Genomic DNA, 27,938 nt, shown 5'->3' with positions numbered 1-27,938 from the left:
ACAAAATGGCGTTCTTGTTGAGTAGCATGTCCATGGTGGTGTACATGTACTTTGCGTAATTTTTTCTTCGATTAATAAAATAATTAAATTCACATTTATTTATATAGCGCTTTTTACAATACACATCGTTTCAAAGCAGATAATATAACCAGAATACATTTGCTAAAGTGTGTACTAAACAACAGAACTATCTGGGTAACTTGGGTATCGTATGCATCATCAGGCAATGCATATTTTTTAAAATGTAAAAAAGTTAAACAAATGTTTCAGTCAGTTAACTTGTAAATGAAACTGTTCTTAATTAAATCAATTGTATTTTTGTTTTATTATTTTAGGTAGTGAGTTTAAATGTAATTTTAAAGTATAAATATTAGTATATTAAACAATTATGATAATTTGTCACAGTACAGCTGTTATTGCCTCCTGGTTTTTTTATTTATCACACTGGAAATTAAAGGTCAAGTTAAGAGATTTGCATTGTGTGATATGGTATTTTACATTTACATTATTATTAAGTGTGCTTTGTATAACTACTGCACATTTTGGCAAATCTACTCTCACAGATATTATTATGCATGGAGAAATTTGCCTACTGTCCATAGTATATGCAGAAATAGTAAGAGTAGTATTTTACTTCACTTCATTGGTACAACTACTCTACAGTATTCATGCCAGGCAATCAAATCAAATCACAGGTTTAAATTGACATATATATTTGCTGTTATTTTAATAGTTATTAATGACTTGATCTATTACCCTTTACAGGACATAGAGGAGTTGAGCTTCATCACTCAACTTGCTGGATTGACTGACCACCTCTCAGTGGCTGCAAGATTGGTTGTGTCAACTGGAGAAGAGGAGACTTAGGACCCGGCCATAATTCAAAAAAAGAAAATCAATGCCACGGAGAGAGAGGGGAGAGGCAAAGAGAGAGCGAGAGAAGTGAGTGAAAGGAAAAAACAGCAGGAGGAGACATTCATCAAGCTTCCTGACAGATGAGGGCAGGGTGATTGAGAGGGTTGATAAGTCGTAAAAAACACGATGGATGACATAGATGGAGAGCATAGACGAGAGAGGGGGGGTAAATGAAAGGCGGAAACCACCAATCAGCTGAAAGCAGCGTGCAGGTGTGTGATTTTCTGGACCGTGGTTTTCCACCCACCCCTGGACTCTCCATGTTTACATCTGAACTGAAGAACAAAATTAAAGATTAACTTCTGAAGCTTCTCTGGGGCCCTTGATCAGGAGGCCATTTTATGGTGCCATGACCCGGATATTCGAATGAAGGCTGTTGCATGGGAGAATGCGTACATTGACTGTTCCGGGCGTCCTTCCACACAATATGGACAAGGACATGTACGCCTGTGCGTTTAAAGTTATTCCACCGCAAGATCTGTCCCTCAGCGTTCTTCAAAAGACCTCAGCAAGTGTCTTTCTTTTCTAATGTCTTTCTAAGGTTTCTATGGCCTCATGCCATCTTTTTAGGGAGTTTATATACTGATATACAATACTGATGAAGGTTGCATTGTATGCCCTCATCTAACACTAAGTAAAAGGAGTAAGAACATGTTTCGTTGACCGCTGGGATACAGTGACCAAGCCCTGAAGTGATGCAGTGGCGCCATCACTGCAAACTTTAGGAAAACTGAGCAATTGTTGGGGATTCAACCCCGAACTCTCAGTTGATGCATGTTTCTCACTGCACTGCCATGTTTGTCGTGGCCTGCATGTTCGACGTGAACCCCAGACGCAATTAACACAGGCTATTTTTCACAAAAACACACAAACCCTCCCCTAACATTTTTCCTTCTTGCAGTATTGCTGTGGCTCCATCACGGGAGAATGGTGCTGTAAAAGGCATCACAGTGTTCACTGTTTACATATTTGAGCCAAGATTGTCGTCCCCTGCAAATGTTTACACACTTATCAGGCAACGGTACCCCAAGAACTACCCCAGGTAGACCCACCGAAGCTCGCTCTTCATGTGTTAACACAATTACTTTTATACTCTCTAAAATTATCTTGTTATAATTTGTTATTATTGTTATTATTATCATTATTCTTATGATTACTATGGTTCGTAGATTTGACATTGTTTATTTGCAAATGACTACATTCCCCATGATGCATGTATCTGCTTTTGCTGTGTTAGAGGTTTACAGCAACCTAGTGTAGAGCTCCACCCTGTTTTGACTGACAGACTAATTGGCCAATCAAATGCTGTGTTCCATTCAATTCTGAAAGTGCAAGAGAACACCACAGAGTTAAACAAATCATTAGATGAATGTCCAACTAAAATGTTTCAGGAAAAAATTATCCATGAACAAGATTTTGAGAACATTATGAAAAACCAGATAACTTTGAAAGAACGTTTTTTTAACATCACTGGAAGAACACTTGCCAGAATGTTAGGAGAATGTTCCCTGTTAGCTAGGATATAGCACGACCATGCAAGTCCAATTCACGAAAACATACAGAGCGACCAGTAGTGCGTATCCCAAAAACCATCACTAGCTGTAAGATTGGAAATAATTCAAGACATTTGCTTTTAACCCCCCAACTTTGGTCGCATGTTCCATTGATCTCTGTGGAGAACGACGGAACTTGCGATCTTAGTTACTTTAGGGAAACTAAGCCTAATCACTAAACACTTTTAAAGTCGATTCTTTTTGGTGAATCAAAAACATACAGTGCGATCAGGGAAGGTCCATCCCGAATGAATGACCCTGTTGAGAAAGTGCGACCACGGAAGTCCAGTTCTCTTTTGAGTCTATTCTTTTTAGTGAATCAAACATATGCTTGCAACTAACTGTGAGATTTAAATCAGCATTACTGACGGTTATTTATATGACAACGTGTAGTTAAAGATACATGTTTATGAGTTTTTTTTACTGTAGTTTTTATAATGAATAAAAGAATTTATGATATTTTTTGTTTCTTTTGAATTTTTATTAAAAGGCCATCTTTTTTAGGCCATCAAAAAAGTGGTTGGGGAAGCCAGCGATAGGAACATCCCACATCAAACTTTGAATGGAACGCAGCATTAATCTAGTCCCAATGCACACACCCGCCACTAATTTTAATCTTGCGTATCATTCTTTAATCAGGTCAGTGTGCCATAATAATTAACCCTTTCCAGATCCACCAGAACTAATGCTTATAAGGGAGCGCAGGGTGCAATATAGGTTTACTCATGATAGTGGAACCCCTGATCATTAATCTGAGGTTAAACTCTTCCTATCGCATCTAAACTGACATCATTTTCCAAGGTCAGTGTTCAAGGGTCAGACAGGGAGAGCTGTAGAGATGCATGCAGTGAAATAATGAAGCTTCACAATTTCTCACTCTCATCGCTGTCCAGTCCATTAAGATCTTAATGTTCTCTATATATTGTTTTTGAGACTATATACTTTTTTGTTGTTGTATTTTTTTTTTTAATTCGAGGAATGCGGCTTACTACAAGCATTAGGCTGGTCAGGCTCTCAAAGGGGAAAATGGAAAGGGAAAAGCTTTCTCAGTGTCAGCTCTTTATAACTGCATTTTGGTTCTGCTTTTTATTAAAAAAATCCCTCTTTGATTCACAGTGTGTGTGTGTTTGTTTGATTAATCATTAGAAATGCGATTTGAGGAGTTTTGTTTTACGTTTTCCTAGTGTAATTTCCATGAATGCATCTCTTTGTCTCTGGAGTAATGTTTTTGAAAGTCTCTTCTGCTCACCAGGGCTGCATTCATTTGATAAAATTAAAAAATACAGTACAAACAGTAATGTATTTCATTCTTGTGATCAAATCTGAATTTTCAGCATCATTACTCCAGTCATCTGTCACATGATCCTTCAGAAATCATTTTTAAAGGAACACTCCGACTTTTTGGGACTTTAGGCTATTCAACTTATCCCCCAGAGTTAGATAAGTCCATACATACCTTTTTCATCTCCGTGCATGCTATAAGTCTGTTTGACGCACCCACCGCTAGCCTAGCTTAGCACAAAGACTGGATGTAAATGGTTGCAGCTAGCATACTAATCCAAATAAGTGACAAAATAACGCAAACATTTTCCTATTTACATGTTGTGATTTGTATAGTCACAGAGTGTACAAAAAACAAAGTCACATGAGACACAGACATATTTTAACTGTATTAATACTGGGAATGTAGATGATGTTTATTTTATTTTATTAACATTACTGACACAAAACAGCAGGGATATTAGGCTGCTGTCACTTTAAGACCAAATGCAAGGACCGAATATACTGACACAGCCGCTTATCACGAATATACTATGACACTTATGAATGCTTTCCAAGATGGGTATTTTAACATAATTTTGTGTGTACGTGTCCGTTCAAGCGTAAGTAAACGTGAAAGAGGAATCGTAGGCTACGGATAACGGATCAACTGATGAACACGCGTCGCATACATATCAACATGAAATCTTACCAGAGATGGCGAAAATTCCTACTCCAGTATTAAGTAAACGTGTCCCTGTCACCAAAAATGTTGGTACTCATAAACGCTTCCCTCCGTTTTCTGTAGCGCAGCGACCTAGCGCTTCCTGTGTGCTTCGATTCACAAACAAGTTACTGTTATTATATGCCAGGTTTTTTGGATGATCATGAACAGAGCGAAAAAAGGGTAGTGGGATTTTAAAGAATAGTTCAAAAGAATCAGGAGCGATTCCTTCACTGAACAAGCTCACAGGCTCCGTCAGATCAACACTGCATCGACATTACTTACTGCACACTTACATTACTTACATTAACTCTGGAAGTTCAATTTCCACTTAATCTTAATGAATGATTTATCCCTGATTTTTTATTATTTTTTACCAGATGTAGGCTAACATTCAGTACTAAAGTATTGGTCTTATGCACAACAGGATCACATGGTTTCACATGGAAGTAGCTTGATTCATTTCAATTTACCTTAACGCTAGCCAACGATGTAGCTGCTACAGAATATAACTTATATTTTAGATTTACGCAGCACCCACAATATTCATTTTAACACTGCATATGTGTTGACTGAGGTGTCAGAGAAGTCCATTTCCTCTCTCAATGATCTTTTTTTGACACGTTTTCCTGTTTCGCTGTTGTAGTATTTTCCTCTTTCTGGTCTTTACAGTGCACGGCACGCACTGCACTAAGAAATCAAAATATAATTCTAAAAGTACAAACGTTTAAAGGAACTAAAACTAACATTCATGTTGGGTTTCTCTTTGTCGGCAAATCTGATGAAACTAAAATCAATCTACTGAATGAGGAAAGTAACAGATTAATTATTAGGCTATGACTCATTACGAAGGCCTACAACAATCTGGTAATCATAATAGAATTTCTGTACTTCTTTAGTATTGTTATACAATCAAAATTCTTAGCTTAGCTTGCCCAACAATGGGGCAACAATTATGTTCTGTAGTCTAGTATAGTACAGGCCCAGTATATGTAGCGAGTTATATATATATATATATAGTAAGTGTTAGTGTTAATGGGTCAAGTGTTGAAAAAGATGCGTCTTGAGTCGTTTCTTGAAAAAGGCTATAGACTCAGCTGCTAAAGACTCTGCTGCTGGTTGCTTGCTATTGCCAGTGCAAATTGATGAAGAAAGGTGTGACGTGTGCTCTCTTTGGCTCGGTAAAGACCACTCTCACTGCCGCATTCTGGATCAGTTGCAGAGGTTTGACAGTACATGCTGGAAAGCCTGCCAAGAGAGCATTACATTTGTCCAGTCTGTAACAAGAGCTTGGACAAGGAGTTGTGTGGCATGCTCTGAGAGGAAGGGCCTGATCCTCTTAATGTTGTATAAGGAAAATCTGTTCTAGCAATGCAAAGCAATGTGAAGTTTAACTGATCATCAATCACTGGCTGTCCTAGAAGCAGTTTTGGTTGATGAATCAAGCTAAATGGAGATGTTGTGTTGGCCGAGACCACAAGCAGTTCTGTCTTTGCGAAAATGTCTGTCAGGCAGGTTGAGATGCGAGCAGCTACCGTCGGATCATCTGGCTGGAATGAGAGGTGGAGTTGTGTGTCATCAGCATAACAGTGAAAAGCCATGTTTCTGAATAACAGATCAGTGATGACATGTAGATGGAAAAGAGAAGTGGTCTAAGCACTGATCCCTGAGGGACCCCAGTTGTTAGATATTGTGACTTAGATACCCAACCCCTCCACGACACCCTGAAGGACCTGGAGTGTGGTTCCTGAGATGTCCTTCGTCATGAGGGTTGACAGGAGGATCTGATGGTTAACTGTGTCAAAAGCAGCAGACAGATCCAGCAAGGCCAGTACTGTTGATTTGGAAGCTGCTCTTGAGAGCTTCAATAACCGAGACCAGGGCAGTCTCAGTTGTGGAGTTAGTTATTTGAAATGCTAGCAATTTTGTATGTGTGAATCCAATACTAGGCTATTTACCGCATCTGTAACTTCTCATTGAACTAAAATAGATATATTTAGGTTAAATTTTGTAATGTAAATGATCTAATATTTCATACATAGTATTTTAATCTCCTAAATATTTAGGAGTGAGTGATTCACTTCCAAAATCCTGATTTTTTTTTATTTTATATAATTTGTGTCATATAATGATGAAAGCTACTGTCTTCTTCAAACTGTAAATTATTAGTAAATTATAGTTCTCCTTTTGTGTTAATGATAATATATTTTTTCTTATACAGCAGCATATTTTTTTGGGATTGGTAATGCAGTATATCAAATCCAGTATGATAAAAATAGAGATTCCTTTTTCTTAAAGTCCCTTTAAAAAGATCCCCTGTATTTTGTAACACAAATTTACCGTTAAGTTATTAACAGGGTTCCTTTCAATTTTGAAATAAACAATGGGATACCTTTGTTACATTAGATAGCCTAGTCTAAAAAAGTCCACTGGGAATTGTTGGGATAAAATGAGTAATGAATGCTAAATTGTTTCCCCCTTGTAAGAAATTCTTTGAATTTAAACGGACTATTGCATTAGCTGATAGTTCTGCAGAATTAAGCACTGATTTGTGAATCATCAGGAATGTACCTTAACATACATTTGCTTATTGAGCTCTGCATGTGGCTTTAAAACAATCCCCATTATATAAATACACAAAAACTTACTGAAGCCTTCTGAATGTTTCATTATGACAATGTAAATGTGTATGAAAATATAGTTAGTCAGAGAATGAAAGGACATATAACTCATCAACACCTGTCAATCAACTCTTCAACAGGTGTATGAGAGATTTGGTGGATAATGAACAAGATCTTTTAATTGTTGGCCATTTTTTTTAAATAAATAAGTATTTCTCAAGATTGCTTGGTCTTTTTTAACAGATGAGGGGGTGTTTGAATCTTAGTTAAAACTGTCCACGTGTGTCTACATGCAAAAATATCAGAAGTTCACACTATTAATGTGACTGATGACATTTGTCATTAGCACCCCTTTTAAAAGAGGATGTGATACTTGATGGGGCATTTGGGACCTTATAAACGTGGCGCCAACTAGGTTTTAGCCAACTATAGACTATTTTTCATTTAGAATTGAAATGAGATGCTTTAAAAAAAAAAAGATTTATGCTACCAGTAACAATAATACAAAAATATGGTTAATAATATTATTATTATTACTATTATTATTTTGGCTCCAGCATTCCCTTATGACTACAGGATAGTTTAAGATGTCTACATTATAAGTATTATTGTTATAATACGGAATCATGATTATGGAAAAAATATGAGATAATAATAATAAATAAATCCCAATAATTTTGCGTTCCCCCAAAAAACTCTGCTTTGCTCACAAAAAAACATTTAGCAAGAGAACGCAAAACCATTGACGTAATTATTCCTCCAATCTCATATTTTTTTCAACGCCATGTTCCTTTAGGGCCTATAAATAACAATAACATTTTAAAACTTTACTTGAAATATATAGTTCACCCAAAAATTAAACATCTCTCTATACGGGGCACGTCCCATTGGCCCTCCTGCCAAATTGTTATATTTTCCCAAAATATTACATCTTTTTTATGTGTTTTTCTGTTTAAAATCCACACTATTTGGCAAAGATGACAAATGTGTTCCTCCTCTGCAATTCCATATGCATTCTTCAAAATTCATGTTGCATCTATTTTCCTTCTAGTATAATGGCACATTTTGTTCCGTACTCCAATGTTTTTTTTTTTTGGTCAAGCCACTGTGGCGAAAGAGGAAGTGAAAGGTTGGCTGTTAGGGCTGTCCCTTAAAGCGAGACAGCATTGTTTAACCCAATGCCTAAATATGACGTGTGACGGACATAATCACGTGTGAAAAGGAAGACAACAGATACTGCTGTACTTTCATGTGTGGGTGAATTTCAAAATTAAAAATCCCCCTCCTCAAAATCCACCCATGAAGGGATCTCCCCATCACAGAACAAACTGTATAAATGCTGACGGCATGAGCCATACAGCATCAAATCCAGCTTGAAGAGCTTCAACAGACTCTTTGTTCATCCAGCGATCTAGTTCAACAAAACGGCCAGTATGACTACTTCTCGCTTCGTCATCTTCTCCGCGGTGGCGGTGCTTCTGTGCGCAGTGACCATCAGTGAAGGTATGGAGACAGATAGTTGTATATTGTATTACAGTCTAGTTGTATATTGAACTTTTTATAAAAAAATTAAACAAAATGTACAGTTTTATATTACAGCAAAGCGTTAAAGAATGTAACAAAGAATTCTTGGTTGTGTTTTCTGCAATCTAGGAATTCGTGTTTCGCCACAAAGATGCTGTTTCTCCTATACGGACCGTCCTCTGCCAATCAAAGCAGTGGTCGATTACAGCATGACAAGCCATCAGTGCCTCAAAGAAGCTGTACTGTAAGTGTAATAACAATATATCTGTGATTTTGTGTATGTAGAGGACCTTAGTGAGAAAAAATTGTATTATTATATATTAATATTAGCACTGTGTGTATTATATTTATCATTATGTTTAAGTAGATTTTAACTAGTTTGACCAACAGAGCAAGTTCGTGTGTGTCTGATGGTACTGAAATGATCTTTACAGGTTCAAGACTGTAAGGGGGCGTCAGGTGTGTGCCAAACCCACCGACTCATGGGTACAGAAGCACATGGAGGCCATTGACCGCAAGCGCATCGGGGGCCAGGGGACCTTGTAATCATGTTGACCCGCGTCTTTCGACTTCTAAACTTCATGTTTTGGAAGCATATGGAGTCTGAGCAAAACTGAGAAAAAAGAAAAGAAAAAATGCAATTATTGTACTCACCGACAAACGCATTGTCACTAACTGATCAGCATATTGAAGCTATGGGGTCCAGGATTCTACAGTCCAGAATGTACGTTGTTTGGATATATCTTTTTGACTCGTCTGTCATTTGTTTTACTAATGTATTTCTAAGTGTTTTGTGCTGAAATATATAAAGTATTGGAGATGATCAGCCTATAGCTCAAAGACATTTATAGAAGAAAATTACATGAGTTTGAATATTTTTTTTATTGTGTCATTAGGAAAAAAAATTATGATCATTAATGATGATCTCTCTTTATGTAAGTTTTTGCTAACCTAACCTCCTCATAATAAAGACTTTTTACTTTTAAAGACAATTTGACTTTTTCACACTTTTTTACTACTACGCAGTTCACACTTACATGGGTTGTCGAGTTTTGAGATTTCTGTACATTCTGTACAAACCAATTAACATTCATAATTGCATATTTGAGGTGCCATTTACATGCAACCTATATTTTATTCGATATATGGAAATTTTGCAACATAAATCCACTTTGTTGCTTAACAGATCCAGTAAGCAAATTTATATGGAAAAGTTATAACAATTATTTTCTCTAAAGGGGTGGTTCAGGATTTTGGACATCGGACCTCATTTTCAAGTTAGCCTGGTTGTTATTCATCAGTGGAGACAGTTTTCAAAAAATGTCATCCAGTCCTTCCAGTTGCTTAGTTCGCCGATGCTAGGCTTGTGCGAGTCAACGGTATCTGCTAGCCTGCCATTAAAAACTGTTTTACCCACTCCACAGTACACCAAAATCAAATAAATTATAACGCCAGACTGTCGATGTAAATGTCTGTTGAGAGAATAATGTTAGAAATCAAACTACCCTTTCATTGCATTGCAATAGTTACACTTTGTTCCCTGTATTTATTAGCACAGTCTACAGCAGCGGCGGAGTGATATTAAGTTACCTAGGCAACCGAGAGAGTCTCCACATGACGCAAGTGTGTTTACCTGCCGCTGACACTCATCACTACAGAAGCAGAGGATATTTCACTAAGAAATCAACATAGGACTATGGCCACGTTTGAAAGCCATGCCAATGTTTCAGACTTTGGAGACGAGGAATGTGTTTTATTCAACGAACCGTACATGTATGAGCCGGAATACACAGACGAAGTACTAATCGAAATGGATGCTAAAAGGGCAGAACTTGAACTGTAACTTTATCTCCACTAACGCTGTCATTGTCATTCTATCAGTTATGAAAGGAACTAGCTTCATAGATAGCTATAGTAGCCTAACAAAAGTTATTACCTGTTCATCTGCTGTTGGTGCATAACGTTATGGAAAGACGGCTGGAACTGCATTCCTTGTCAGTGACTTATGAACGTTTCGATTATGGGGTTTTTCAAAGTCATCTGGTCTACAAATTCACAACTTTAATAGTCTCTGCCGGTGTCTCGTTGTCCAAGCCAGCAGAAAGAAGCCACAGTTGGTTCCTTTCTGGATCTCTCAATGGAAATTTGTGGAAACTTTTTGCATGGTTCATGTAGATTGTCTACAAACCGGAAGGTTGGTGGTTCAATCCCCGGTTCCACCTGACCAAGTGTCGAGGTGTCCTTGAGCAAGACACCTAAACCCAGCTGCTCCCGACGAGCTGGATCGCCTTGCATGGCTGACACCGCCGTCGGTGTATGAATGAGTGAGTGAATGGGTGAATGTGAGGCAATATTGTAAAGCGCTTTGGTGGCCATTGGGTCTGTGAAAGCGCTATATAAATGCAGTCCATTTACCATCTATTTGGTTTATTTTTACAATTTCGAAATGCACAACGAATCACCATGTTGCCAATTCCTTAGTTTACAATCGAATGTTTTTCAATATCTTTGTTCAAGGCTACTACTAGCTAGCTAGACGTCCCGTCTGTAGTGCGCGCTTCTGTTCTGTGTTTACTTTTCGGCGCAGTACTACTAACCGGAGCAAAGTAAAATTCCGCCGCTGCTAAGAAACTAGTTCCTGTAAATGTTATGCGATCATTGAGATGTAAGAGTACCGGTACTTTGATTTCAACATTATTCTCTCAATAGACATTTACATCGACAGTCTGGCGTTATAATTTATTTGCTTTTGGTGTACTGTGGAGTGGGTAAAACTGTTTTTAATGGCAGGCTAGCACATACCGTTGACTTGCGCTAGCCTAGCATCGGCGAACTATGCAACTGGAAGGACTGGATAATTTTTTTGAAAACTGTCTCCACTGATGAATAACAACCAGGCTAACTTGAAAATGAGGTTTGATGTCCAAAATCCTGAACCACCCCTTTAACCTCTAAAGAAGTAAATGGTCTAGTATGTGTGTATTGTTAATGTAATCTGGACATATTCACCATGTTGTCATTAACAGTTGACCTACAGTACCAGCGTCAGTTACGTCGCTTCACTACCATTCATAAATCCTCCCGTGGCCTCATGGGATAGTAAAGTGTCCATCATCCGGGTACTTTTTGCCCACTCTTTTATAAGTAGGCCTACTGTGAATTCGGACATTCTTCTTTTTCACCTAAGGAAGTACTGTATGTGATTTCGGATGCAACCAATGAATCACAGACAGGTCCAGATATTTAGCATGTAAATATCTCATCTCAATAGTGTGACGCATGCGCTTGTCTCAGATTGCGTCTTTGATCATAGCCACTGTGCGATTGTCACTCACGTGAACGAGCACCGATTTGCCTCAGATTTCAGGAATTAGTTGGCGATTTACACAAAACTGTCGGCGAGTGAAAATCAGGTATAAAATCATGCAGTGTAGGCCTAGTTACTTGGCATATGGCCCGTTCACACCAAGAACGATAACTATTAATGTAACTACGATAACTATTAGCGCATGTCCACACACCTACACATGATAACCTTCTGTTTACAAGCACTTGCTGCCGTTTTGTTGTGTCGCTTTAAAAGCTCAAGCTCTTTAAAGGAACACTCCACTTTTTTGTAAAAAGGCTCATTTTCCAACTCCCCTAGAGTTAAACAGTTGAATTTTACCGTTTTCGAATCCATCCAGCCGATCTCCGGGTCTGGGGGTAGCACTTTTAGCATAGCTTAGCATAGATCATTGAATCTGATTAGACCGTTAGCATTTCTCTCAAAAAAATGTCCAAAGAGTTTCGATATTTTTCCTATTTAAAACCTGACTCTTCTGTAGTTACATCGTGCACTAAGACCGACAGAAAATTAAAAGTTGCGATTTTCTAGGCTTTCACTTTCCAACAAAAGTGGAGTGTTCCTTTAAAGCAGTATGGATTCATGTTGGCTCACTCACAATGTTTTTATCATGCATCAGCTGGAAAAAAAATCTTTCTGAAAGTGATTACAACGATATCGTTCCTCTCGTTATCGTTATAGTTTTGATGTGGACTCAGAGTTGGAACGATTATTAAAACGTAATATATCATCATTAGGCTATAGTTATCAACACGGGTTTGACAGGACCTAAACGGCTATTAACACCTTAAGAAACATAGCCTACAGGAAAAAAATAAATAAATAAAATAGACTTGTGACTGTTTGATGTTTTTAAACGCTTCCCTCAGACGCTGAAAATAAACAGCATGTGAAGAGCACAAATATGAGGCAAGTACTGTTTACATCATAATTGATTTCACTACAGCTAAACATCTCGTCATTCTAGCACGAGATACAATGTGTTCAGTCCCACTGATACCATTGTACATGTGTACAACCGATGGAAAGTTTGAGTCTGACGTACAGTGAGTGATCATTTTCCACCACACTGGTTTTTGGTCATGTGCATTTCACTCTTGAACTTGAGAATGTGTCTTCAAATATAACCAGACTTAGTTCTCTTTTCTCTCCGCAAACAAATGTCATGTTGGTACTAGGAAGTGGCACTGTCTATTTTAGATCCAGATAGGCTACTGTGTGCGTAGCTCTATGATTTGACCATGTAGAGGCAATGGCCAGAACTAATATTAATGCTAAAACTATGTAGGTTTAAGCCTCTGAGAAACAACAGAGGTCACTGACCGGCTGATTTTGATGGCTTGAGTCATAATCTCATACTGTGTATTCCCCTCTCAACAATATAATTTGGCCTTAAGCGTTTTCAAAGTTTTTCTGGCCATTAAAACATCAATACAGAGGTACAGAGTCATAAAGGCTAATGTACTTGTACATTTAATTTTAATTTATGAACTAAAAACGTCAGAGTCTAACTATAGTTGGCTAACAGTTAGCCGTCGTAAACTCTTTTGACAGACTATGAGTCGAGCTTCATGAAATGCCGAAAGTTTTAAACAGTTTGTATGCAAATAAAATACCTTCACGATGGAGTGGATTTCAGCCTCTTTAAAAAATGGAAGCAAGAGTCCGGAGAGATACGTTTTGGGAAGTAGGTACGATGGGTGAGAGAAAGTTTCTTTCATACTGGCAGATAAGAGGAGTTCGTCTGGTGACATCTGGTGGTGGATTTATTTTTTTTTATTTTATTTTTTGCCGTTGTTACAATCATGATTTTGATTTTAAAATGTCTCATTGGGATTTATGGGAATTATATAAATATGAATAAAACCAGGCAATTATAAATATAGGCAAATATAAATACGAAAATGCTGTAAATCATTAATACAAGTAAAGAAAAAAAATTGCATGGTAAGCTTTTGATACAGTAGCTTTCCTACGGGACCTTGTAGTGTTCTGCAGTCCTCTACTGCCCCCTACTGATAAAGTTTTTCAGTCTGATGGGCTTTCATTTGGAAAGATGGTAGAAGGGTCCTAGGCTACATATAAACATGTAAAAATGTAGGCCTGCAAATTATTTAGATAATGCCACCAAACATTTGTTCAATGCTGCTGTTCGGTCATTGTAAGATTACAAAATTCCAATTTGTAATGAATGTACAAGTAGCTACAGAGGAACACGCACGTCTTGTGGACCCTGAAGGACCCCGAAGATGTCTGGATGGATCTTAAGAAAGGTCCAGACACTTATTATTTTAGTTTTGACATAAAATAACATTGTATAGTGAATGTAGTGAAAGCTAACAAGTGAAAGAAAAGCTGCACTTTTCCTGACTTTACATTTGTAGATTTTATTTCAGCAGTTTAACTGGCTGAATAATGATAGCTTCTCGAAACGCAACTATAAAAAATAAGTGGTTGTGTTCTTTAGAGCATGAGTTTTGGTAAAAAATTTAGATATGATCATGAAGTTCTTCTGATTTATTACATGTAGCCCCGGTTTCACACAGACAGGACTTAGATTAAGTCGCTTTGGATAAATGCTTTTGAAAAATGAATAAATGTAATGCAAACTAAGCCAGGGTTATGCCTTTTAGTTCAATTAGTGAATTTAAGTGGCTTTTATAAATATGCCTAAACCGTGGTGTGAATCTTGAGATAAAACAATGGCACTGATATATTTTAAGATCTGTCAGTGTAAGTTGCTTTCAGTTATAACGGTACAAACATGCATTTTAGTCTTTGAAACCGGTGGCAGCAGGACAGGACTGAAAATGAAGAAACCGTGTGTTGATATTTCCTGAAGCGCATTTTCTATTATTTTTTACTATTATTTTTACTCATAATTCATTATTTTTTTTACAATAACTTTATTCTAGATATGCAAAAACGATGTGATCATCGCAACTGGCCCACCTTTACAGGTACTCTGCCCTGCCCCATCTGTGAGCCAGTGGCATCGCTCTCTCCTCTCCTTCTCTCCTCCTTCCAAGCACCATCCTTCTCCCTGGGCCAGCTCAAGGCTTGGCTACATCTCAACACTACAAGAGTTAGGTGGCTACAGCCGGTCATCAGATGGGCACCCCCCTTCCTTGGTGTTTCGTCGATTTAAGCCCATAACACCTCGGGAGGGCTCGACAGCAGATCCAGCGTCCTGGATCTACCCCTGCTGACCACCACCCAACTCTATGCCGTTTTTAGTCCTTCAACAGGTTTGCTCTGCCACCGCACCTCCCGCTGTATCCAGATCCACTTTGATGCTGTTTCCGCCTTTTCAGTGACATTGCCTATCAGCCGTTTCCTGGCCATCCCTTCAATCCCCAACAAACCGAGTGTTCTCCAGAGCGACTGTCCTGCAAAACCTCTGCAGCCGACCTCTACTGGTAGATTCCAGGCCTTCCATCCTTTTTGCTGGCTCTCGAGGATAAGGCCTTGATATTTTTTGAGCTTACGCTCATGTGCCTCCTCCATCCTTTCTTCCCAGGGTACTGTTAGCTCTATGAGCACCACCTGCTTGGTACCTCTAGACCAGAGTACAATATCTGGTCTGAGGCTAGTGAGTGCTATCTCCTCCGGGAATTTGAGCTGCTTCTTCAGGTCTGCCAGCATCTCCCAGTCATTTGCTGAGGCCAGGACCCCTCTGCTCCTCCGTACTGCTGCAGTGCTCTCTCCTGTCCTGACGAAATGGATAAAGTGGTGCCCATCAGAAAGCGGTTTACGATTCTTCCTTCCCTAGAGCTGATGTAAAGCCAAAACAATCGCTGTTACTTTAATTTCTTATTATCACTGTAAAGCTGCTTTGAAACTGTTAAAAGCGCTATTTTGAAGTTGACTTGACTTGACTATTAATCTAAAAGAAAAGTTATGTTCACCTTCTCACATGAGCTACAAAGCAGGAAAGGGATGTGGTAGGCTAAAGGAACAGGAATGACTAAAAAATAAATTAGACAAACGAATAGCCTTAGAAAGGGATTTAGGCTACAAGAGTGTTTTGGAGAAAAGTAGGCCTATGGCATCGTAGCCTAGGCCTATCTCGTATATAGCCTAATAATGTGCTTATACGTTTTTTATAACACATTACACATAGCCTATAACACATCAGTGATATGCACTCAAAATATGTAGGCTACACAATTGTGTAAAAAAAAAAAATCATGGATTAACAGAAGTAGGCTAACGGGATTATTTTCTCAAAACAGTGTGGAGTTGTGATGGTGACTGTGTAGTGACTTTTGTGTGGACAATACAAAGCGTAGTTTATTTTGGCATGTTCATATCGGATGACAGCTGTGAGATCTGCGCTTGCTTCCTCATACCATCAGACCAGCGGTGACGAGCGGACACGATTCTGAATCCTGCTTCTTCATTTTTCCTCCTCATAAATGTGATATATGGGTATTTTAGAATAAAAACACGTTTTAATTGAATGATACTTTGACTAGGCTATTGCAATGGATTGTGAATACATACGTGGCGTTGGTGAGATTGGAGGATCCATCTGTTAAGTTTTGTTAAGGTAGGCCCATAGGCTAATGTTCGAGTTTTCTAAAATGACAAAAGTGATTCTTGCTCCAGCGACATTGAATAGTAGGCTATTATGTAGGCTAGCTAATTCTGGTGACATAGCCTAATGTAGCAGCCTATATTTGTTCATGCTAAAATTATGTAAGGGTTAAATGATTATAAAAACGGAAACTGTGACCGTGATTTAGTGAACTTTAGTGTTCAAAGTGCGTTCGTTACTCAATCGACGTTTTTAAACCTGGTTATTGTCCAGAATTCTGTTCGGACTGTTCAGTGGGTTTAGTATTGTGGGAGTGGTCAGGATTAGGGGGTTATTTTTATTTTATTCCTGTGCCCTCGTCCCATGAGGAAAGCATGGAAATTATCCAACATATTGAATTAATTTAACTATTAAAAACAAGCTGCATTGTTTTGTATTTTCATATTTTTCATATTGTTTCCCTTTCATTTTCAATGGTGGTCATTTGTGATCGCGAACAATAACACTTTTTTTGTTGCGACAATTTAGCCTTTGCAAAGACACATCATAACTTCATTTGGCACACTTGTCACATGCTAAACCAGAACATCATGCATAGAATATTAATCTTTTGTAAATCCACTCTTATAGGGGAAATTTGTGAATTATTTATAACAGAGGTATACAAGCAATAAAATGTGTTTATTTTATTTATAGCCTATTAAAGGTTGTGTAGGTAAGAATTGTCTAAAGAACTTTTTTTCAAATTGGCTTAAACTGTCTTTATATACCAATACATAATTAAAATGTAAGTACTTTGAAAAAGAGAGTATAAAAATTGAGTGACTATAGTGTATCTTCAAAAAACACTGCTCATTAATTCCAATCGGGACGAAACAAGTGATTGGCTTGCGCGACTGTCACTCTCCGTCGCCATGACTACCGCCGCTATTATTGGCTCTGCCCACGTGCGCGCAGTCGCGCACCCGTTTTTAGGTGGGAGTGAATGGAATTAATGAGCTGTGTTTATTGAAGATTAAATACACTAGAGTCACTCAGTTTTTTATACTCTCTATTTCAGAGTACTTGCATTTTAATTATGTATTGGTATATAAAGACAGTTTAAACAAATTTGAATAAAAGTTTTTTTAGACAATTATGACCTACCCTACCTTTAATGATTCTAAATTGGACTGTTATGGAAAAAGGGACACTGAGATACATTAAGATTGTTAAACATTTTATTTGTGCTTTTGAGAAGTAACAGAAACCAACTGAATGTTGTAATTAAACACCATATGAGGAGTTGCGACAGAGCAGATGTGTCCTGCTTCTTCATTTTCCCCTCTTCTTTCAAGGTAAATTCTCATCGGTTTGCTCTGCCTTCTGAACAGGACCTGCAATATCAGCTCTGACATCTTCAAGCTCAACAGAACCTCTCTTTCATCCATTGCATCATTGTGAACAAACATCTTGAAGAATGAGAAGCCTGATGTTTCTGCTGGTCCTGGTTCTCTTCTGCTCTGTGCCGATGACTTCAAGCTGTGAGTGAGATTGTTCTTAGATTGTTCATTAATGCCTTCTGTACACCTAAAGACTTTGAAAAGATTCAGAAAAGACTTTATAAGATTATCAGCTCACATCTAAAGACTTGCTTTCACAGACTCACAGTCTCAGACTAAAGATTTGACAAACACTGAATCTTGTAGTGACACTATTTACAAGACTACAACAAATGTTTTCCTCCATTCAAATAGGCATTTTTATGCATATTTTTTGTTTGATGAGTAAAAATATGTTAATTTATATTGTTTAATTACAATAAATCACTTTCTTTTCCAGGAAAAATAAAATAAAATTAGACATTATGTGAACATCTCTAAATAAAGAGTTGACTATTTAATGGGATGACCTAACTTTTTCACATGACTGTATATGGGGGTTATGAATCTATATCATTATATGATGAGAACAATAGTTTGAACTAAATGTCTTGAAAGGGTATAATTTTAAAGCACGCAGTGTGTTTATCGTGTAATATATACGCGAAAATGAGTTTTTACGTGCATAGTATACGCATGGATAGCACATGGGTAGGTTTAGGGTGGGGTGTGTGTATGTATTATACGCTTGGGTAGGATTAGTGGTGTGGGGTGCGTGTGTATATCACGCAATAAAGTGCGTATCATATGCACGCGCAAAACTGCGTATCATATCCACGTAAAATCTCATTTTCGCGTATATAAATTGCACGATAAACACACTGCGTGCTATAGAGACGCATTTGCGTGCTCAACAAGGCGCTCCTCTTTATCCACGGTCCATTTTCGCCTACTTGGCGCTCGTTGTGTTTCCACGTCCGTCGACATGTTTCTTTGTGACTGATGGCTTCCTGTTTCCGTCACTATGACTACGCTAGGACTTGCGATAATATCAAACATGTTTGATATGAAAGACTAGAGAAAGACTGGCATAAATCGGGTCGCCGACTGCAGATTATCCCCTCACATTTAACGATCGAGACGACGGGAGCGCGCCGAGACTCCAGTAAGATTCCTAAAGACTGCCGGTCTTTAGTCTGGGACTGTGAAAATCCTTTGGTGTACGCCCAGCATAAGATCAAATGCATTGGTTTCAGATTTTGTTATGGAAGGTTTAGTTTAATTTGTTGCATTGGGTGATTTGAAAATATAGATTTATCTAATTGAAAACTTTTGTCTTATTTTTTGCATGGGAATGTATAATTTTGTGATAGTCATATTTGTCTCCGTATTTCAGCGAACATAGCATTTAATGTGGGAAAATGCTGTTTTGAGTTCAATAAAGTGAAGATTCCTGTGAAACTGGTGAAGTCTTACTACTGGACCAGCAGCGAGTGTCCCAGACGAGCCATTGTGTGAGTGTCATCTTAGACATTATGAGTCAATCTGAATGAGACACTCCATTAAAAAAAAACTTTGATCTAAATCTTGTTTTGTACTTTTCCCCTCAGGTTTCAGACAATTGCAGGTAGAAAGTTCTGTGTAGATCCAGAGACCACCTGGGTGAACGGCCATGTTGCTAAAGTGGACAAGAGAAGGTTGTTGTCTTCCTGCTTCGGGACTACAGGTGAAAATTAGCATTTATGCTATAACCTGGCTCATTTACAGTCTGTACAGAAATGTTAGATTGTTCATTAATGTGCACTGTCCCGAATAAATAAATAAATAAATAAAAAATAAAATAAATAAAATAGAACAAGAGTCTAAAACAAACTACACTCTTTCTATTTGAACTGTGCATTTCATAATGTATATTGCTGATGTGTATATAAAATATTTTATTTACAGAATAATTTATGTGATTGGATTTAGTTGTTTTTAATAAAATATAAATGATAATTTTAATCCTCATGCTGAATTGTTTTTTCCTGTATTGCACACATTTTGAAAATAAACTTTTTATTTAAATATAAGTCTATATAGGCCTATCTGGTGGATGTTAAGAAACAAAGTATTTGTATTAAGTATCTCAGTCAGGCTAACATTAATTGTCTAAAACTGACTAACAAATCTGTTTAAAACACACATTTACCTTCTTGTAAGTACTAAAATACGATTTACTTGATATGAATAGAATTAACCAAATTAAATATCTTCAGTAGATATACCGTGTCCTTCCTGGTACTGTTCTGCAGTCTTGTACTGCCATTTTGTGGTGGAAGTGTTTAGTCTGATAGTCTTTCAGTGAGAAAGAACAAGAATAAAACCACACTAAAATGGTTGCACTTTATTTTGCAGTATTTGCACTACAGTGTACTCACCTAAGAAAGTCCTGGGTAGTATAAGGTAACTACATGTTTATAGTTAATTCATAGTTAATATACTGTGGTAACATTGTTAATATATTAATAGGCTAACAAATAATCAGTTATTCAACCATTGTCACTGTGATGAACACAATTATTATTGTTTAATTAGCTCATATGTAAAGAGATAATGTGTAACGCCGGTGGGGCTGAAGCAGAGGCTGCGTTTACACATGGCATTAACATGCGATCACCATGATCCGATCAAGCAGATCGGATCATTAGCCAATCAGGACAACCGTGCGTTTTCATTTGTTCATATCAAGTAGCCTCTGTATCTGGATAACCGATCGGATTTCTGTTTCCTGCTTAATATTTAAATTAGGTCTGTAGCACGACACCAATAAGAGTAAAGATTATAAAAATTAAGCAATGTCCCAATTGCTTTCACTCACTCACTTTACTTTCCTGTGCAATCTCCATCCTTAAATCAAATTATGTTTTTTTAATGAAGGAATATATTTCCAGAGTTGATCATACAAAAATAACCATGGTTAAGGCACATCATGGGTTTAAGGTTATAGCATGCAATGACTACAGAAATTGGAGATTAATAAACATGCTGAAACAATAAAAAACATTTAACATTTAAAACATAAAAAAAATAAAAGTGTATTATTCCTCTGGCAAAGCAGCGCACGCTCTTCATTAAGATCTCATGACTCACAGCTGTGATTGTACAGGCGATCGCCTCGTTCAGATAATGTTGCACAATTAAAATGAAAAATTACACACACAGTATCATGCAAGTCTAAATAAACGGTTTTAAATATTGACGTTTATTGTAAGGTTCAAATAAATTTAATTTAGGCCTATTGTCTAAACTGCGTCTGGCCATTATTTTCTGACAGCACGTGGGGAGACTGGGCGGGGATTTAAATGACATCCACCTGTGAATGCAGACACGATGGCTGGATTGCGTTTACATTACACTGAGATCCGATCACAATGCGTCCTCGACTACCTCCGAAACTGGACACGCTGATCGGATAGCATTCCGATCAGAAGCGCGTTTACAGTTGTCTTTTCAATACATACACTCTTAGAAGAAAAGGTTATATAGAACCTTAAAAGGTTCTATAGGCGCTTCGTATTTGGAACCCCTAAAAGGTTCTACACTCTTAGAAAAAAAGGGTTCATTGGAGTTCTATATAGAACCATAGGGTTCTTTACTCAACTCCAAAGAACCTTTTATGCTAAAAAGGTTCTATAATGACAAGAAAGAACCCTTTCTTGGGTTCTGTATTGAACCTTTTAGGGGTTCCAAATATGAAGCGCTTTAATAAAAGCAGTTTGCGCTTCCTTGGTCATACTGTATCTGCACAGGGTATTTACCCAGATGATGGTCATCTCAGTGCAATGCTTCATGCTCCTGTTCCTAATGATGCACACCAGCTCCGTTCCCTTCTTGGATTGTTGTCATGGTACAATAAATTCATACCAAATTTTGCCACAGTAGTAGAACCATTGCGTGCATGCATCAGACAAGGTACTGAGTTCAGCTGGTCAGATGAAGCTCAGAAGAGTTTCAGTGCTGTAAAAGAGTTGTTACTTCAAAGCCCTGCTTTAGCATTGTTTGACCCTAACTTAGCCACTGTCGTATCAACAGATGCATCAAATTATGGGCTCGGTGCTGTACTATCTCAAATTCATGAAAACAACACCGAACGTATTGTTGCATTTGCTTCAAGAACATTGTCAACAGCTGAACGCAAATATTCAACGATTGAAAAGGAAGCGTTAGCATGTGTCTGGGCTGTTGAAAAATGGAGAACTTACCTCTGGGGTCGGAAATTTCTTCTACGTACGGATCATCAGGCCTTGACAGTGCTCCTCTCCTCTAAAGGCACAGATCGCACTGGAATGAGGATAGCGCGTTGGGCAGAGCGACTTTTGTGTTTTAATTATGAGGTGAACTACTATCCTGGCTCTCAAAACCAGGTTGCTGATTATCTGTCTCGCCTACCCTTGCCAGCTTCTGATGAGGATCTTTCAGATACTGAACCTGAGTTTGTGGCATTTTTGTCTTCTGAAATGTCTGCTGTGTCTCCAACTGAATTTGCTTCTGTCTCAGCATCATGCTCAGAAATGGCTGCATTACGTGCTCAGATTAGTCGTGGATGGCCTTCTTCGTCAGCTGCTGTGGATTCTGTTCTACGTCCATATTTTCAAGTACGTGATGAACTTGCTGTGCAAAAGGACTATGTTTTTAGAGGGTCACGTCTTGTTGTTCCTGTTTCATTGCGACGTGTCTTAGTGAATTTGGCTCACGAAGGTCATCAAGGAATAGTGCGCACGAAACAGCGCATTCGTGAACTGTACTGGTGGCCTGGTATTGACTGCTTGGTCAAGGAACAGATTAAGAATTGTGAAGTTTGTCTGTCTTCTGATAAGACTACAACTGTTCATGCTGCACCTTTACAACCTGTACCTTTTCCATCCATGCCATGGGAAAAAGTGGCTGTTGACATTGTTGGGCCATTTTAAACCGCTACCTGGGATTGTCGGTACATCATGACATTGATTGACTATCATAGTAAGTGGCCAGAAATAGCATTCAGTTCTTCAATCACAAGTAGAGATGTGATCAACTTCTTGACATCAGTTTTCAGCAGATTTGGAAATCCTCATTACATTGTATCTGATAATGGATGTCAATTCAAGTCATTGGAGTTTGCTGCTTTTCTGAAAGATAGAGACATTCAACACATACATACGTCAGTCTATCATCCAGCTGCAAATGGAGCTATCGAGAGATTCCATAGAGTATTGAAGGGTTCTATTCAATCTGCTATTCTTTCTGGGAAACCATGGAAGGCAACAGTAACAGAGTTTCTTCAAACTTACCGTGCTACTCCACATTCTGTTACTGGACAGTCTCCTTCTGAGTTACTCTGTGGTAGAAAAATGCGTACTCGTCTCAATGTTCTTCCTTTCCCTATCATCTGTAAAGATACTGCCGTGAGTCAGAAAGTGTCATCGTCTCAAAAGAAGATGAAAACATACACGACCTCAGACGAAGAGCTTGTATTCCAGAGTTCAAATCCGGAGACTGGGTGCGTATAAAGATTCCAGTTCATGTGCCTAAAGGACATCCTAGATTTTCAAAGCCTTTGAAAATTACACGTCAACTGGGTTCATGCACTTACCAGTTATCGGATGGGAAAACTTGGCATGCGTCTCGTCTCTCTTCAGCTGGTGCACCTTTGGAGAATGTCATTGATGGTGAACTTGTGTCCTTGCCTCTCAAGTCAGTTTCCTCATCTACTGTGTTACCTAAAAGTGAACTTGTGAACGTACCTATTGCAATTGCCCCTCCATCGGTTCCTGAAAGGTCTTCATCACGAGTGAGACGTCCTCCACGTTGGTTGCATGATTATGTAACGTAGAACTAAAAGACATTGGTTACCTTGAGCTAATTGAGAAATTCATTATAGTTGAATGGGTACTGTTGCAGAATACCATGTATTGTTAAATCAAGTGAATTAGATGTAACTATTGTATTGAATTGAATTTCACAAAGAATGTATTCTTGGGTGAGATTTACAGTTAAGTAACAGGGGAATGTTGTGTTTATGTACTGGTCAGGAGGTGGCGCTGGAGTCCATAGTCATGTCTTATAAAAGGTGTAGAGTAAGAATGAGATGGACACCTGCTAGTAATCAATGTAATGCCTGTCCACGTTGGCTTGCTTGTGGAAGCTGAATAAAACACTAAGAATGGAGAATTACCTTGTCCTCATGCTTACCAGGATTTAACCATAACAAAGCGCCTATAGAACCTTTTAAGGTTCTATATAGAACCTTTTCTTCTAAGAGTGTATGTGGACAACATCCAGATACAGGTCGCATGTTAATGCCAAGTGTAAACGCAGCCAGAGATGAGGCAGGATCCAAATGCAGCACACGCTTTATTTAACAGACTAACTTACACACTAGAAACTAGACAGGACAACGGTACTCGGGAACAGGAACAACCAACATCAACATTAACAGTTAAACATTAAACAAGAACTCACAAGGACAGGGCAGAAACACAGGTCTTAAATAATCAGAGACAAACGAGCTAAACAGGATAACAAGGGGGCGTGGGAAATGAGAGACACCTGGGATAACTAATAGACAAGACAGGGAAACCTATATGACAGGGAACCACAAAACATGACATAATGTTCTTATGCTTTGTTAAATTATTAACTATAAATAGTTCTCAGTTTAGGTCACTGAAAATGGGAAAGTGTCAATAATTAAGTAATTTAAACAAATCTTTATTAGATTAATTGCATTAAGTGTTATAAGTGTTCCTTAAAATAATAATATGTAATTAAGCTTGGTTTAAAGCACTTAATTAATGACATTTTCTGTGCCCTTATCTAAAGTGAGAACTATTTAGTCCTAATAATCAATTAACAATTCCTTTATTACAGACTAATTAAACAATGATAATTGTGTTAATTTGAGTGACAATGAATAAAGAACGTACTATTTGTATATTGCCTTTTAATACATTAACAATTTAGAGACAATACTGTATATTAACCTGAATTAACTAAACTAATAGTTTGTCAATGATTTGTACTTTATTACTGTATATCATAAAGTGTTATTTGTCTTATGAATTCTTAAAAGCATCCTGTGGATCTCTTGGGTGGATCTTCAGAAATGTCTTTTAGTCAGAAAATGTGAATTATTGTTTTAGAAGTAAATCACACCTTTTTTATTTATGTCAATACAAGAAAAGCTTCCTCTTTTCATGTCATTACTTAGCCATGTCAGTTCTGTGAAGCAGTTGCTTCTCTATTAGACTGAAAAGTCACTAAACAATAGTTTAGTGCTAACTGTGAGTTTAACAAAAGTGGATTTAGTAGCTTTAATCAAACATCTTCATTCAGATTCAGATTTGATCATAAAATCTTTAGATGTACATTTAATGCTGAGCAAGGCCTGGAAAGAGGAAGTCGTGTGTTGCTTTCCTGAAACACGTTTTCACTGAATCTGAAAGAAAAGTACCTTCCAAACATGAGCGACAAAGCAGAAAAAGGATGAAGGAAAGGAAGAGCTAAAAACCACTCACAACTTACAATATTGTTACTCAGAAATGGATTTACATGAATGTCTTTATGAAGAATTCCTCTCCTACTATGTATATAAGAAGGAGCTCAGACGTTATTCTGGACACATCTGCTCTGAGATCTTCCAGCTCTACAGACTCTTTCTGTCGTTGTGAACAAACATCTTGAAGAATGAGAAGCCTGATGTTTCTGCTGGTCCTGGTTCTCTTCTGCTCTGTGCCGATGACTTCAAGCGGTGAGTGAGGACTCTTAGATTGTTAATTAAGATACAATTAAATGTTTTCAGATGATTTAAGTTAGTTTGATTTGTTACATTAGGTGATTTGAAATGATAGATTTATCTAATTGAAAACTGTTGTCTTATTTTTTGCATGGGAATGTATAGATTTGTGATAGTCATATTTGTCTTCATATTTCAGCTCCCCTAGCAGGTAATGTGGGAAACTGCTGTATGGAGTTCAGTAAAGTGAAGATTCCTGTAAAAGTGGTGAAGTCTTACTACTGGACCAGCAGCGCCTGTCCCAGACGAGCCATTGTGTGAGTCTCTTAGACATTATTTCATTTTCAAACTGCAAAGTCAATCTGAATGAGACATTCCATTAAAAAAACTTTGATCTAAATCTTGTTTTGTCCTTTTCCCCTCAGGTTTCAGACAATTGCAGGGAAAGAGATCTGTGTAGATCGAGAGACCACCTGGGTGAACGGCCATGTTGCTAAAGTGGACAAGAGAACAAGAGTCTAAAACAAACTACACTCTTTCTATTTGAACTGTGCATTTCATATTGTATATTACTGATGTGTATATAAAATATTTTATTTACAGAATAATTTATGTGATTGGATCGTTGTTTTAATAAAATATAAATGATTCTATCATCATGCAGTATTGTTTTTGTCCACTATTGCACACATTTTGAAATTAAACGTTTTATTTAAATGATATATCTGGTGAATCTATATAGATGATAAGAAACAAAGTATATGTATTAAGTATCTTATTCAGGATAACATGAATGGTCAACTGACAATTGTTCGCAAAAATTGTTCACAAAAAACAAATGTTAAACAACACATTTCCCTTGTAAGTAGCCTACTAAAATACGATATACTTGATATTAATAGAATTAACAAAATTAAATATCTACATTAGATATAATGTGTCCTTCCTGGTACTGTTCTGCAGTCTTTTACTTCCAATTTGTGGTGTAAATTTTTAGTCTTATAAGCTTTAAGTGAGAAAGATTTCTTAAAATATTATAAATCATAATAAAACCATACTAAAAAGCTTGTCAACTGTTGCTGAAACCAAAATCTGTATGTGTAAGATTACAAGGGCTACTACAACTGTAAGATTACACGTTGTAATGAACTGTTTGCTATATTATAATTGCATCCTAAAACAAAAATCAGGAAAGAAAGAAAATGTACAGGAATCTTCTAGATAGCACACATACTTCTGCAAGATGTCTTGTTAAAGAGCTGCGCTTCATCTGGAAAACCTCTGCTGTGTACAAACATCTGAGAAACGTCTTTAAGATGTCAGTTTTACATTCTAAATCATAAACATCTTAAAGACATTTTCCAAATGTCTATTTAACGTCTGACAGGAATCGTCCTTGAGATGTAAAAATACGTCTTCCAGATGTAAACACGCACATCAAATAAACATCTCTGATCCTGTAGATCTCTTCAGACATTTCCAGAGACTCTCCTCCTTACTAAGGATTAATGAATGTTTTAGTCTTAATAAAAATATCATTTTAAAGTGAATGTTTAGCTCATTAAAGTGAATTTTAAATGTGAATAAAAGAAAAACTACCCTTTTCTTGTTATTACGTTTGCATATAGTTCTGTGAAGTTTGAAGTTTAACAATGAAGTTTAACAATAGTGGATTTAGTATCTTTAATCAAACACCTGAACCAGTTATTCAGGGTCTTTGGATTTACTTTATGAGTAAGTGGGTCAAGGTTTAGCATCTAATATTTGGTGATAGCAAAATTCAGATTTGATCATAACATCTTCAGATTTAATACGTGTAAGGGGGTAATGACATGTTTTTTATTTTTTATTTTAATATGTTCCATTAGGTTCACTTATAATGTCAATAAAGTTTTGCACAATACAAATATATGTGGAAAGACCGTCATTTACAGACAAAGCATTGTGAAATAATTTGATGTTGCTGTCAAATCCAATACAGCTGCTGCTTCATCTCTCAACAAAATTGTCTTTGCGAACTCTCTATTACACTGTGCCTAATTTACAAAACAAAATGCTCCGAACAATCACATAATCCTTCAACGTGATCCGGAATGCCATTCAAATAAACCATCCGCTTGTTTCCTACACTGGGAACCTTCTGAAGTCTGTACAAAGACGCAAAAGAGCTGTTTAAACTGGAACGCTTCAAAGCGAAAGATCTTTCACTCTTCCATTAGTCCTATAACAGACTCAAGAGCTCGAAGTACATCAGAAAGTGTAGAGCCTCAGTTATTATAATAAAATAAAAATTCGATTTTGATGCGAAGCTCACATCCATTCTGAGGCCGTGTGTGAC

At 37.4% G+C, this 27,938-nt stretch overlaps 4 protein-coding genes across 6 annotated transcripts in view; all 4 read left to right on the top strand.

The window, feature by feature from the left end:
- smpd3 (sphingomyelin phosphodiesterase 3) overlaps positions 1 to 3,582 on the top strand; it is a 37,665-nt gene extending 34,083 nt beyond the window's left edge. For both annotated transcript variants that reach the window (XM_079604550.1, XM_079604549.1), the window contains exon 8: positions 766 to 3,582. In XM_079604550.1, coding sequence (XP_079460676.1) covers positions 766 to 867 — 102 coding nt within the window. In that variant the 3' untranslated portion in view covers positions 868 to 3,582. The remainder of the gene's footprint in view (positions 1 to 765) is intronic.
- Positions 3,583 to 8,283: 4,701 nt separating this feature from the next.
- On the top strand, positions 8,284 to 9,589 carry LOC306993472 (C-C motif chemokine 3-like). Its single transcript, XM_079603268.1, has 3 exons — positions 8,284 to 8,576; positions 8,727 to 8,841; positions 9,032 to 9,589. The coding sequence occupies exons 1-3, from the start codon at positions 8,507 to 8,509 to the stop codon at positions 9,141 to 9,143; spliced, it is 297 nt and encodes a 98-aa protein (XP_079459394.1). The 5' UTR covers positions 8,284 to 8,506; the 3' UTR covers positions 9,144 to 9,589.
- Positions 9,590 to 16,201: 6,612 nt separating this feature from the next.
- LOC306993595 (C-C motif chemokine 2-like) lies at positions 16,202 to 19,842 on the top strand. Of its 2 annotated transcripts, none has more exons than XM_079603470.1 (5): positions 16,202 to 16,495; positions 17,821 to 18,006; positions 19,241 to 19,358; positions 19,455 to 19,540; positions 19,700 to 19,842. In XM_079603470.1, exons 2-5 carry the CDS (start codon positions 17,943 to 17,945, stop codon positions 19,708 to 19,710), a joined length of 279 nt encoding a protein of 92 aa, XP_079459596.1. In that variant the 5' UTR covers positions 16,202 to 16,495; positions 17,821 to 17,942; the 3' UTR covers positions 19,711 to 19,842. The 2 variants fall into 2 exon arrangements, with proteins under 2 accessions (XP_079459596.1, XP_079459597.1); XM_079603471.1 differs by having other exon boundaries at positions 16,280 to 16,495; positions 17,857 to 18,006.
- A 4,889-nt stretch (positions 19,843 to 24,731) lies between these two features.
- On the top strand, positions 24,732 to 26,776 carry LOC306993946 (monocyte chemotactic protein 1B-like). The gene is made up of 3 exons (XM_079604160.1): positions 24,732 to 25,615; positions 25,800 to 25,917; positions 26,026 to 26,776. Exons 1-3 carry the CDS (start codon positions 25,552 to 25,554, stop codon positions 26,120 to 26,122), a joined length of 279 nt encoding a protein of 92 aa, XP_079460286.1. The 5' UTR covers positions 24,732 to 25,551; the 3' UTR covers positions 26,123 to 26,776.
- The last annotated feature ends 1,162 nt before the right edge of the window (positions 26,777 to 27,938 follow it).

The sequence above is a fragment of the Phoxinus phoxinus genome (genome assembly GCF_949152265.1).
Source record: "Phoxinus phoxinus genome assembly, chromosome: 25".
NCBI classification, from domain to species: domain Eukaryota; kingdom Metazoa; phylum Chordata; class Actinopteri; order Cypriniformes; family Leuciscidae; genus Phoxinus; species Phoxinus phoxinus.
Note: the sequence above shows the minus strand (reverse complement) of the source record. Positions and strands in the feature narration are given on the sequence as shown.

Bases quoted from the DNA above. Each gene is read 5' to 3' on its own strand.
- LOC306993472 (XM_079603268.1), top strand. From the start codon at position 8,507: ATGACTACTTCTCGCTTCGTCATCTTCTCCGCGGTGGCGGTGCTTCTG. The intron at 8,577-8,726 runs GTATGGAGACAG...TCTGCAATCTAG, and splicing joins CGCAGTGACCATCAGTGAAG to GAATTCGTGTTTCGCCACAA. The intron at 8,842-9,031 runs GTAAGTGTAATA...TGATCTTTACAG, and splicing joins TGCCTCAAAGAAGCTGTACT to GTTCAAGACTGTAAGGGGGC.
- LOC306993595 (XM_079603470.1), top strand. From the start codon at position 17,943: ATGAGAAGCCTGATGTTTCTGCTGGTCCTGGTTCTCTTCTGCTCTGTG. The intron at 18,007-19,240 runs GTGAGTGAGATT...TCCGTATTTCAG, and splicing joins TGTGCCGATGACTTCAAGCT to CGAACATAGCATTTAATGTG. The intron at 19,359-19,454 runs GTGAGTGTCATC...TTTTCCCCTCAG, and splicing joins TGTCCCAGACGAGCCATTGT to GTTTCAGACAATTGCAGGTA.
- LOC306993946 (XM_079604160.1), top strand. From the start codon at position 25,552: ATGAGAAGCCTGATGTTTCTGCTGGTCCTGGTTCTCTTCTGCTCTGTG. The intron at 25,616-25,799 runs GTGAGTGAGGAC...TTCATATTTCAG, and splicing joins TGTGCCGATGACTTCAAGCG to CTCCCCTAGCAGGTAATGTG. The intron at 25,918-26,025 runs GTGAGTCTCTTA...TTTTCCCCTCAG, and splicing joins TGTCCCAGACGAGCCATTGT to GTTTCAGACAATTGCAGGGA.